Here is a 13017-nt window from a genome sequence, read left to right on the forward strand (position 1 = left end):
TCTTAATTTTGGCACATATCCTTCTCAACTCTACTGAAAAAGAAAATTAAAAGAAAAAAAATTAGGAAAAATTAAAACATACAACAACCTGAATCTGTAAGCAAACACAATAATACTAATACTTGGTGATTAGAGTGGGCAACGTCCACGTTGAGATGTGGGATACTGACAAGTCTACCGTCAAAGAAGAATGAATTACATTTTCAAATGATTAGCTGCTATTTTAATGTATTAGTATACTTTAAGTCTACCAGGTGAAACACTCTTGTTCACAGAGTTTATAAAGTAACTTCACACATTTTCTATCATCTGTAAGTTTGTCTAGGCCATTATTATTGATTTTCTTCTGGTGAAGTGAATTATGCTTAGATGTACTGGACTGATGAGAAATTAAGCCTTTAGTAGCTTTTGTTCCGAGACCATAGTGACAATACCGGACACATTGTTGTTGTTTGCAGTCAAACACATCCAGTTCTTGTCAGAAACTCTGATAGCCCCCCTTCAGAAATGTTGCTGGTCTCAATGCCATCTTCAATCAATTTAGGAGAAATGTTCAGCTTATGCATGTCGATTTAACATATTTTCTCCAAATATAATTAGCTCTGTACCATTGTATATGTATAGAACACAGTGGGATTTTTTAAATCACTTTCTCCTGACTTTCATGTACATTAAGCACAGCAAGATCCTTTTGCTCATTTATAAACCTTCTTCAAATTACAGCAATTCCATTCAAATGATCAAACATCTACTGAAATAGCTGAATTTTACGCCAGGTTCATCCATTTCACTATAGCTGAACACATTTTTATCAAAACATCTGTAGCAGTATTTGTGGTGTGCACACCTGCACAACTACAGGATGCCCTTAAAATGATTTTTCATAATGAAGACGCAAAGGAAAGTATTTTACAGGCCTCTGGCAACACATTTTTTTTTCTTTATTCTGAGTAAGATGTGTCAACATCCAGCATGACAAAAATTGTACAAAGTTCACAATTTATAAATGAAATATCACAGCAACTTGTGATCTCACACATTTATAGCAAAATTAAAATGTCAACAAATCCATGCTGTGTAGTACAAAAATAAATCAAACTTCAGTTCCACAGAGAGAGCACAATAGTTTATACAAAATCCTGTCTTTGTTAATGGCGACTGAACTCAACCTCAAAATGAACCGGCTTGAAGAAAGTAATAAACTCTAAAGAATTCACAATAATTTATATGAAAATTCAGCATTCTAAATAAGTGACAAACCTCTTGTGTGTCCCTATAGATAGTCACAGATAACTCTTTTCAGATTTATTATTTATGCACCAACGTCTGATGAGCAGCTGGTTTGTGCTTTAAAGTCCCTTTGTCCATTTTTCACCGTTAATGAGAATTAATTCAAAAACTGGTACTAGCTATAACTCTACTGAAGCATTACTATATTGGCAAAAGCTGCAGACACGATGCTGTGGAGAAAAAGGCGTATGCAGTCATGGATCATGGGTAGTAGAGTCCTGAGTGGGGACCCATAAAGTACAATAGATGAGATTCAATCAGGTGAACCACGAGCACCTTTTTGCATTAGCTCTCGAAAAGGCAAATTCTGAACATGATCGCTAACAACTACGGTGATGGAATGGAGGGCTGCCTACTTTTAGTCTGTGAAGGTCTCCAAGCTTTCACCTCCTCTGCTTATTTTCTTTTTCTTTTTCAAACCTTGAACTGATTGACTATTTAATTCTTTGTACAGTGATTAGATATAAAGTGCTGCTGAGGGGGGGATAACTTCATCTTCCTAAAACGTAGCAAAAAAATGAAAGAATTTTAATGTTTTTACAATTGATAACAGCCTAAAATATAACTGCTAAGGTTATAATCCTTCTGTCAGATTTCAGAGTCCTTGTTCCTTCTCTCTTTTTGCTCTCAGTGGGAGGAAATCCACACCTGCAGTGGCTCCAAGCGGTTGGTTGCTCCAATCGTGTGCCGAAGAGGTCACCTGGAAAAATTGCACGCCGCCATATGTAAGGATAATATTTTCAAGGAGAAGTGCAAATAGTCTAACTGGCACATAAGTGGGGACAGCGACCCTGTAAGTCCCGCTCTCTATAAATACTCTCTACAAAACCTTTTCTCCTCCGGCTCTCGGGTAACTGCGTTTAGCTTCTGTAACAACATCAAAACATGGAAACGAAGGTGTCCCTGTGCAAAGTCGTACAGAAAAAAAAAAAGTTCAACTCATATACTTTTTGCTCCTAAAACACAATGTCCAGGTTCCCTCCTCTTTTTTAAAAAGACATTTTGTATTAAAAGATTTGTATAAAAATCAATATTTTACATAGGCTATATTAAAAAGATTCATGTTACCCCGCTATGCTTATAAACAAGAGATTGCATATACCCAACCTTTTTTTTTTCTTTTGCAGATTGCATCGCATATACCTCTTTTTTAAACAAATGATTTTGTTTTTTTTTTAAATATTGCTGAGACATTTCATGATCCTAGCAACATACCACTGATCAGATTTGATTCTTAAAAAAGGCTAAAATCTTGCCTCTAAAGGTCATTGTCTTTACACATCTTTTCTACCTCCAACTAATTTAGGAATGAGCATGAGAACATGCAAATTGGCTCTGCTAGATACAGTAATGAGGGAGGAGGGGATTTCCACCATCAGGTTTCCGTGTAATGATGTTTACAATATAACTTCATACATTCATACAGACATCAGGTAATTCTCTTTCCCAGAATTCATTTACAGCACCGATTAAAAATGGCCCCACTTACAGTGACACATCTTTACTCTTCATCATAACAAAGCACAAATGATTCTCAAGCATTGTGTAGAAAATAAAGCAATTCGCAAACCAGTTCTTGCTATTTGACAATCTACACGCAGGAAGAAGAAGATAAAGAAGGAGGGGGGAATCATCTCAGTTCATTAAGTCCAGAATCATCCACTAAAAATAAAAGGCTTCTTCCTTGCTTGTAGTTTTTTCTTGTTTCTCGTCGTTACTTTTTTTTTTGTCTGAAATGCTTTGTTTTCTCGAGCAATAAAAAGAACCTCTGTTTTTGTTAGCTTACTGTTCAGAAATATACACTAAAAATGTGCATACATGAGCAGCTAGAAACATTACATGACACTATGTCAGCTCATATGAAAACGTACAAAATGTAAATGTCCTCAAAAACTATTTTGCGATTTACTCCTTTATGCTCTTCCTCAAAAGCAAGACTCAAAAACAAAAAAAAAGAGAGAAAAAAGAAATTATCTTGAGGTATTTTTAAGCATAATACCTCTTTTTTTCTCCAAAGAACAGAATTCAGAATATATATAACACTATATCAAATTACTGCACTGAACTTAGGAGGTCAAACCGTCACTGCCTGTGTCTCTTTCTGTTGCGGAGAACCGACGTGTTCCTTTGCCGAGATGTTACACTTGAATCCCTTGAACTGCTTGCTTGATGTTTTCGAGCAAAGCTTTATTTTCCACACTCTGGTACTGGTCTTGGTTTGTGTAGATATCCGTAAGAGTGGTGACGTAGGCATCAAAGTTCTGCTCACTTAATGACTCCTGCATGATCAAACACAAAAAATGGTTAGTGACGCTAAAAGTTTCGTTAGATTTTTAAAAACACCCTTTTTGCAATTCCAGGGTTTTGCAAACCAGAACATAAAATAAATATTGTGTTGTTTACCAGGCCCTCACTAGCACTTAGCTGACAGTTAAACTTTGTTTCATCACTTAAGATTAAACAAAAATATTTTAAAGTTTGTGGTTCTAACATGACGAAATGTGAAAATGCTCATGGACTATGAATACATTTTCATGTGTTCTTGGTTTTTCTGTTGAAGAAAAAGATACAAAGTAGAACATTCAATTTCACAACAGGAAAAAGCTTCTTACACGGCCACATGAGATACTTACTTGCTGGTGCATCTGTAAGCAGCTGTTATTCCTCAGAGGAAGCTCTTTTTCTGTCAGAGGTTTCTGCAGGCAGTCAAGAAAGAGAGATTTCTTTAAGCAGGACAAGTTCAAACTAGATGCTATTCCTAAAATCAAACACTAGATGGCAGTATCTATTAACCAGCCAAATGCTATTGATATAAAGAAAAAAAAATGCAACTTGAACATAGACAAAAAGCCGTGCGAGGAATCAGGACAAAGCCTTATAGTGATTTAAGGGAGATTAAAAATACTTTTTTTTTACTTCTTTCATCTGCACACCTCCAGAGATCTAAAAGCAACACAAAATAAGAAAAATGGCCTGCACATTTCAAACAACGTTTGAATCTGTACTTTGTCAGTGATAGATCTATTACGCAAGAGATGATCATAAAAAGAATGGCAGTGTAAGGGACAAAGCGGGACAAAATTGTCTGTGATTGCTTTAAAAACTCTGCAACAAAATGAGCAACAAAAATCGAACGACAGAGAACAGAACAAAATGTCAAAGGAGATAGAAAAGTTGGGATCATATCTTTCAAAAACATCTTCAGCGTGAAATAAAATGACTGCAAAGGCAGATTCTAAGAATTCAACCACTAAAATAACAGTCCTTTAATCATAGCTCCCCTGTAAACGTAAACAAAACCTCAACATATTGTTTTGTTTATGCTGAATTTCAGTTCTCACAGTTGCTGCAACTCATTTCACAACTCCCCCTCAGCCTTTGGAAAGACAAGCGATGCTCCACACTTTAGAGTAAGCATGCACAGAAAGCCGTGGGAAAATATACCACAGAGAAACGCTACGGTTCACTATATTCTGTGACTTTCTGGCTCGCCCGTTTCCTGGTGGCCCTTACCATATGAGGGAGCTGGACATTAGCTAAACTGTTAATCAGTGAGTGGCTGAGGTTGGCCAGCTCATGCAGCAGAGATTCATTTTGCTGTTCAATCACCTTGTTTTCCTCCTCTATGCACTTCAAGTTGGTCTCCATTGTTGTGATCTGCAGAGAGGAGGGTGGGGTCACAGTGCGTTACATGTTTCCACTTGCCGATTCAAAAAAACGACTTCAACGTGGAAGATGGGTGCGGGTGTATGACTCACCTGTGTTCTGAGTTTGATCATGTCAGCCTCCACCTGTGAATTCGATTCACTTAAATCTTTGATTTCATCGTCCAGTTGCTTGATCTCTTCGTCATGATCCAGCCCTGGAGATGATTAGCAGTATTAGTCCCAACCTTATTGTCAGATTTTAAAATCTTTAGAAATGACAAATGTGGTTAGGTTTTTTGGGGAGGTGTTTTGGACGTGTGTGGCGCAACTGGATGATAAAATTATAGCTTCTCTCAAATCTGCACAATTTATTTCAACCTGTTCCTCCAGATTGGATCCATTCAAATTATTACCCTTGAGTGGCTGTTCATTTGCTGCCTCCCCTCACCCTACACACACAGCACTTTGATTGGTTTATTATCTGTAACTGGAACTCCGCTCTGTAAACCCTTCCATATTCCTTGTTCCTGATTGGCTGCATTGTGTGGCGGAGCTTACCGTTGCTGGCACGTTGATGCTTTATTGTTAGCATTTCCACTCCCGAGAGCCTGGCTTTCCTCATGGCGGAGGTGGCGCGTGGACAACCCGACAGACTGCAGGCGGCAACCAGAAGCAAGCTTTGTTTCATACGTTGTTCCACATCAAAATACACTGAAAATTGTTAATACAGACTGCCTATATTGTACTTTACATGAATTTAAAGAGACATTCTTCATTGGTGCTTGGGAAATCAGCAACTTTTTAAATAACAGAGTTTTGTTCCGAGAGTAAAAAAAATATATAATTGTTGTATACACTTCTATTTTTTCTCTTCACCTGTATTGTTTCTTAGTTGGTTATAAGTAGAGTGAACATTTTCAAGACTGTAATTTTGATGATTAAGTTTGCAGTGAATGAAAAAAAAAAACTGCATCTGGAAAATGACCTAAAAACAGGAAATGTTTGATGTTGTCGTGGAAAAAATACTATTTCCAAGCACTGTTCAGGTAAAATCACTCAATCAGGTTTATTCATATATTGCGCACAATACAGAGAGCTTGTAAGACAATCAGTAATGAAACAGGTCTAGGAAAAGCTCTGTCAGGCAGAGACAACACATGAGTTTTATACCAAGGATAAAGAATTAACAACAAGGGGCGAGACAGTCTGGTTCTGATGCAGCTGTAGAAAACAACTTCCAACCTTCTACATGTAACCCAAATAGTTCTTTTGGTGAGGGTTCATAAGCACTTCATATAACATGACTAGCAGATGTGACCTTAAATGTAATTTTTCCATCACAACGTTAAAAAATTTTGTCTTTTTATTTTATTTCGTTTTTTTTTAGGTTTTATTGGCTCTGGTGGCCTTTATTTGATAGTGAATTGACAGGAAAGTGGGGAAGACACTGAGAGAAGGGGAAAGACATGCGGCAAAGGTCGCCAGGCCGGGAATTGAACCTGCGACAGCTGCGTCGAGGACTAAGGCCTCCATATGTGGGTTGTGCTTAACCCCTGCTTTATTAAATCTAACAAAGCTCATGCAGCTGTACTTGATGTACAGCTCTATGACTTACCTCCTATGTGTCAGGAAGCTGCCACTGACATGTCCTGAGCCGTCGCAGCCTGGTGTCGGGCAGGACATGCCCTCTGTTTTTCCAGACTTCCATGTGAACTGGATTCCGTTCAGGTAGCCATCTTTTTGTCTCTTGGCTGCGATGGGGCAACCTGAAGCACTTCTGTGGGATGCATATTTCCCCGTCACGTGTCCCTGACCATCACAACCTGGGACCGGACACCTGAGAGGGGATGGAGTGAGACTCAGAAATCTTCCCTTTATCATCTAAAAGTTTGGCTGTTTGTAAAGTAGAGCGTGACATTTTGTACCAGAGTTCTTGATTTATATCTTTTGGCCAGCTTTCACCAAAATATATATTCATGCCTTCATTCCCACAAAACCTTTAAAAATATTTAACAAATAATTTGTTTTCAGCAACAGTCTGTTTTAGATTACTGTTATATTTCCAGATGCCTATCTTTATATGAACACTGTATCCAAAGAGGGTTCGCTATGACAAACTGAATCCAACAGAATGACAAGCTTACGAATGAACAGAGTGTGTTGTTTGTGCTCTGCGCCACCAGAGAAATCAATGCAGCTGCAGGGATGAGGCCACAGAAGCCCATTGTGGGATTTAGGCAGAGTCAATCAATCTCTCTCTGCCTCCATCTTCACTTCTGCTCGCCCGTTTCTTTACTTACATGAGGGTCTGCAGGAGTTCGCCAGAGACCACAGAACCACCTCTCTGTAAACTCCTACAACCTTGCACTTCTGAAGGTCCTCCTACACCTTGATACTAGCATTAAAACTTTATACTCTTCGTACATTTGTCTTGTCAGAACTAATTCTGATTTATTCCTGCTTACGGGGATGTGTGCGGTCGAAAGGGAGGATAAGCACAAGATTTGGTGGGACTGATTATGAATCACATCGAATCTGTTTTGAAGCAGGAAATGAAAAGTCAAATGTCACAGGCAGTAGAGGGTGAGCAGCGTTGGTGGCAGGAGGAAGTTCCAGCCTCAGGGTTTAGCGGTCGGACAAAAAACTTATGATCTGTGCCTGCACTATACCTGATGGGCTCCTGGTCCTCCTTATTCTCTTTACTGTGGATGATCTTTATCCCACTTTTCCTGGCCCGCGGACACCCTGAAAGACTGCAGACAAATGACAGTGTTACAAAGCTGAAATGGTCAGGAAGAGAGAAGAGTTTGTCATGATGTATCTGCAGACTGTGAGCTGTACCTTCTGTGGGAAGCGTAGTTACCAGTGATATGTCCCGAACCATCACACCCTGGTGTCGGACACCTGGGGCACAAAACATATAGAGGGCTCAGGGCCTAACACAGCTCCCCAGTGTCTTAATGATGCTTATTTTAAAAAACAACTGTTTTTTAAAACCCCTGACAGATTTGCACTTAGAGTAATCTTTTAATAATATCATCACGTTTCTTTTTACTGGTCGTAATATTAATGTTTTGGGTGGCCCTACCAGAGTCCCAACTTGAATTTGATAAAGAATCTATCGGCATAGCTAGAGATTAGAATAATGGAAAGGAGGTCACGCTAAGTTGTGGAACACCTTGTAAAAGATAAATCAAAATAAATTGGAAACTTACAAGAAGCTAGTCGACAATGTGCACAGAGTACAATTGCTGGCAAACATTGGGAATGGCAAACATACTTTTTTTGTCTAAATGTAAATTAAAACAGACCAATTTTTTAATTTGTGCCTCTGCCTACACATTTCCATTTTATTGTTATGTCCCATTTTATAAATTTCTTGGTTAAATGAATATAATTTAAAATCTAAATCAGCCCTTGGTAAGAATAATTTTATCCAACTCTCATTGTTAAGATATGGAACATTTCTTAAAATAAATAGTCTTTTTATTGCAGTTGTATAACCACATACTAAAAATGTCCAACCTTCAATTTGAGTACATTTGTAGTTGGGGAAATAATCACATGATAGCATACATATTCCTATTTACCTGACATCCCATGTACTACATTGTACAAACAAACAAAAAAACATTGCCAGTAGTATAGCAATTAGTTTTCCAATACAACAAAAAAGATCACTCAGGCCTGTGGAGACAAACTCCAAAATTGAATCTTGAAATTTTATTTCACTGCACATAAGAAAAACTTCTGAGTGTTTATTTATACTACAAATGCCCATAACAGGGTTCATAAGTAGTCTGGAAAAGTATGCAATTTAAATGAGTATTTCATTAATAAATATGGAAATAGAAAATCAATCAATCAATCATTCCAAAAGAAGAAGTCAAAGAAAACACAAATATCAATTAGTCATCTAAAACCTTACTTGAGTTCTTGTGCATTGTTGGCTAGCATGCTTCGAATGCTTTTATCAGCCAAAGGACAACCTGAGAGACTGAAAAATACAGCAGCAGAATACCAGATTACTCTAAATGAACAACTATGATTAAAAGACACTGCAGTCACTCTGAAAAACACATGCATGAGTAAAATATCAACCAGGAAATGTAAGGAAGCCATGATGCAAGTGCAAAAAGTTGATTAAGAGAAAACAAAAAGAGAAATGTTAACCCTCTGAATATCTAAAAGTAAACAAATTGAAGCTGTTTTAAAAAAATAAAATTACAATGTTTAACACGTCAGAACTTTTTTGGGAATTGAGAGGCTGTACAAGTCTCAGGATCCATGCAGACTCATCTCACTCTGCAACACTCAGCAGTTCTGCTCAAACCTTTTGAATGGTAAATGCACAGTCTGCACTGGACTGTGAGAAGGTGCCTGGAGGACTAAATAACATCAGCTTAGAAGGCTTTAAACGTGGCCCACTGAGGAAAAACTTAATCCAGGGCTTTACCCCAAAATAAGCATCTGCTCAATATTTAATTATTATTTTTTTTATGTCTTGCTTCTGTACCTCAATATTCAAAGGGCTAACGGAAAACAGTGAAACCCTGCCTACAGACGGTTGACAGCATCGTCGAGGTAAGCTGAAAACAATAAAGAAAAATAGACTTAGAATCCACAAGGAGAAAAGGAAGTCACACCTTCGATGTGAGGTGAAATTGCTCGTCAAGTGACCACTTCCATCACACCCCGGTGTGGGACATCTGCCACCGGAAAAATAGATAGATTTTTAAGTCCAAGGGGAAGGAAAGGAAAATGTGAAAATCACAGGAAGAAAGGGGGATTTTTATTTTTTATGGTTTTCATTGTTTCCAGTTTAGCTTCACTGTCTGTGATTAACCTAGTGCTACCTGAGATAGGCTAGTCTTGATGTGGAATGATACTGACAGCTTGAAATGTCTCACACAGATAGCCATTAAATAAAAGTCATATAGCAAGCCAGCAACACAATGTGGGCAGGAAGAGAGCAAAACAGTGGATCACTGAGGTTAACTGAACAGAATGAAGGAAGAAACTACAGGTGCATGTCAATAAATTGGAATATCATAGAAATGTTAATTTATTTCTGTAATTCAATAATAATAATAAAAATGTTCTACACTGTTGGGTCTGGTGTCTCTCATCGTGTTCAATCGCTCACAGATTGACTTTGCACAGTAATTCCATGGTTACTAAAGTTTGGTACCTTTAGCAGTGTGGGCAGGTGCCAAGACCTATGGAAACAAAATCAGCATCACCATAAAGTTTGTCACCAGAGAAATGCATGGCGTGCTCAAAGATTTTGTATTAGATGGTTGTACAGACCATCTCTCTTTCCAAATCATCAGTTACTGTAGAGGCTTCACACTGGACCATAACTTGGATTCTGTGCCTCTTCACTCTCCCTCCAGACTCTCAGATCTTGATTTCCAAATCAAATAAAAAAAACAATTTTAATCTCAAAAAAGAACATTGGTTGGGCCACTGAGTCTTTCCCTGTAACCCAATTAAGATGCTTCTGACATTGTTTCTGGTTTCGGAGAGGCTTTGTATAACAAATACTGTAGTATCAGTTCAGCTGCTTTTGCATATTTTCTGCCACACATTTCCTTCCACTTAAATGTCCATTAATATACTTGGATACAGCACTTTGTGAACAGCCAGCTTTTTCAGTAGCACTGATCTCTAATGAACTTGATTGTGGAGATTATAGGCCATAACATTTTCATTACTTATAATCCATGATCATCAACAAAATACAGAAATAAAAGCCTGAAATCTCTTACTCAGCAGGTAGTGAATATATGCAACATACAGGCTTCATTTCCAAGTAAATTATAGAAAGAAATGTTCTTCTAGATAATATCCTGATCTATTGAGATGCACCTGTAAATGAAGTGAAAAAAAGCAGAGCATGAGTGGAACGAAGCAAGTGGGGCTCAGGCAGGAAAAGGACGGGACTCCTTACGTTATCAGGTCCTTCTTACTCTCCTTGCACTGGACGTACTTGGGCTTGGGGCTTGGCATGTTAACATCTGTGGTGAAGGATCGATCCTCCAGCAGATCGTGGAAGGGATCCAGATCATCAGGCTGAAGAGAGGAGAAACACACAACGTGTTTTCATTAATGTTCACCACAAAAACTGTGCTTCTCTGGTTGTATGTACTCAATAATCTGAAAATGAAAGCTCTTGTTCTGCAGTGAATCGTTCTGTCACCTTTCTTACCTCTTTGTCTACGTTCCACACCCACACACATCAAATGTACTTCCAGGCTACGGAGTTTTGTCAGTTTGGATGCAAATTGGTGAGCCAGTGTGACTATTGAGCCAGTTTAACAGTGCAGTAAAATGGAACAGTAGAGAGGAAATAATGCCGAACAAATGGTGTGAGCGGCCTTACTTGTGATTATGCCCGTGCTTGTAGAGCTAGTGTGTAGGTATGGAGTATTCTGGGAGTCGCCTACTGTAATGAATCAACTTGCCACTAGATGGCACTGTGGTGTGGGACCATACCACTGTTGGGGTTTGCAGTTTGGGGCTATGCTTTTGTCTGCAGTGCATGCAACCAGGGCACGATGCAAGTTGATGCAAATCCATTTTACCTTTCTATCATATTTTACAGTGTGGGTACTGTAATGGTCATAAAGACAGAAGTCCAAATAAAGACAAAATTGCTCAGCTGAAACCAGTGTCTCCTGGTTTAATGGCACAGAAATGAGATTGATGCATGCATGCAGACAGAGGACACAGAACACAAAAAAGTAGGCTACAAGAATGGGACTTACAAACTCACTCTGACACCCTCCCAAAGAGACAAGGGTTCAGCAGACACGCTCTTATGAATATTCACACACAGGAAAGCAGGCGTGTGCACTTGCAAATGCACGCGCATCAGCGCTCCGACAGGCGCACCCAGCAGTGGTGCATTGATTTCCAGCGGTTCTTTGATGAGATGAGCTATTCCGACTCCCTCCCAAGGTGCTACTTTGCATAATTCATTTTGGAGAGGAGAGAAATGTAAAAACAGAAAGCCAGCATGCAGGGAGCATGGAACAAACAGGGCAGATGACTCTTGTGCATGGGGATGTTGACATCAGTTAATAGACAGATCCATTAGGTTGACCTAAAATTTAAAAATAAAAGCCTTTTTATGACTTTCTACAGATTCTGCACCAAAGAGTGAGTCAGACCAGAAGGTAGGAGACCAAGAAAACAATGCAAATGTTTAACTTGGAGACTGTGTTTAATCAATGGCTGCAGGGAGATAACCAGACAGTATATTCTCTCAGTTTCGGGAACGGCAACTGCTGCTATATAATTATCATCAGTGACAAAACTGCTCGCTGTTTGTGCTCCATTCTATTCTACCCTCCGCTGCTTGTTATCATTTCTGTCTCCTCACTCAGTCACAAAGATTTCTGAGAAGACAGGTTGTCCGTGCTGGAGCACCAGCATGAGCCAAACAGGAGAGTCTACAAAACCGAACATACAAAGTCATTAGCAAAATTATTATGAATTTCTTTATGTTTCACTTCCAATTAGCAAAAGAATTCTACTAAATCTTTTAAAAGGTCTTGAACAGTTCTCTCTGTTTTCTGGAACTCTGTCTTAGTTTTACATTGGCAACTATTTAATTCATTCTCTAGCCAGAACTCAAGTTTCTTATGAGTGAATACACAAAGAATTGGCATGTTTTCACTCAATACTCTGGTAGATCTGCTTGGGCCTGTTTGAAAACACAAACAGTGAATGAGACAATCGGCAGCAGCCTAATGCATTTACGCATCTACAGTAGAGTTGATAAACATGTTTTGCTGAAGTTCAAACAGAGCACAAGAATGGGTCAAGAAAATCTTAGTTCCTTTAATACAAAGTATGTTTGATGGCTGGTTGTTTACGACCATGTTCATAAGAATAGGAGCACTGTTATGATAATGTCCTGAAGGTGGAGTGTTGGAAAGAGCAGTAGATTCTTAAAGAATCAAAGCATGAAATAGCAATGTCAAATTTATTTTAAGCTATGTGTGATATATACAGCATTCATATCAACTGATGGTAAGAATTAATTGAATGTAATGCCATAAAATGCCACTTT

General features: G+C 38.5%; 1 protein-coding gene across 7 annotated transcripts in view; it reads right to left on the reverse strand.

The window, feature by feature from the left end:
• Nucleotides 1-917: 917 nt before the first annotated feature.
• myt1lb (myelin transcription factor 1-like, b) overlaps nt 918-13017 on the reverse strand; it is a 123341-nt gene continuing 111241 nt past the window's right edge. For 5 of the 7 annotated variants that reach the window (XM_028000855.1, XM_028000859.1, XM_028000854.1 and 2 more), the window contains 11 exons: nt 10891-11012; nt 9584-9646; nt 8866-8934; nt 7779-7841; nt 7607-7690; nt 6553-6774; nt 5496-5590; nt 5049-5152; nt 4804-4947; nt 3924-3986; nt 918-3569 (listed from right to left, as the gene is read on the reverse strand). In XM_028000855.1, coding sequence (XP_027856656.1) covers nt 3429-3569; nt 3924-3986; nt 4804-4947; nt 5049-5152; nt 5496-5590; nt 6553-6774; nt 7607-7690; nt 7779-7841; nt 8866-8934; nt 9584-9646; nt 10891-11012 — 1170 coding nt within the window. In that variant the 3' untranslated portion in view covers nt 918-3428. The remainder of the gene's footprint in view (nt 3570-3923; nt 3987-4803; nt 4948-5048; nt 5153-5495; nt 5591-6552; nt 6775-7606; nt 7691-7778; nt 7842-8865; nt 8935-9583; nt 9647-10890; nt 11013-13017) is intronic. The other 2 variants (XM_028000860.1, XM_028000858.1) reach the window with 2 other exon arrangements.

This window comes from Xiphophorus couchianus, chromosome 19, assembly GCF_001444195.1.
Source record: "Xiphophorus couchianus chromosome 19, X_couchianus-1.0, whole genome shotgun sequence".
NCBI lineage: Eukaryota > Metazoa > Chordata > Actinopteri > Cyprinodontiformes > Poeciliidae > Xiphophorus > Xiphophorus couchianus.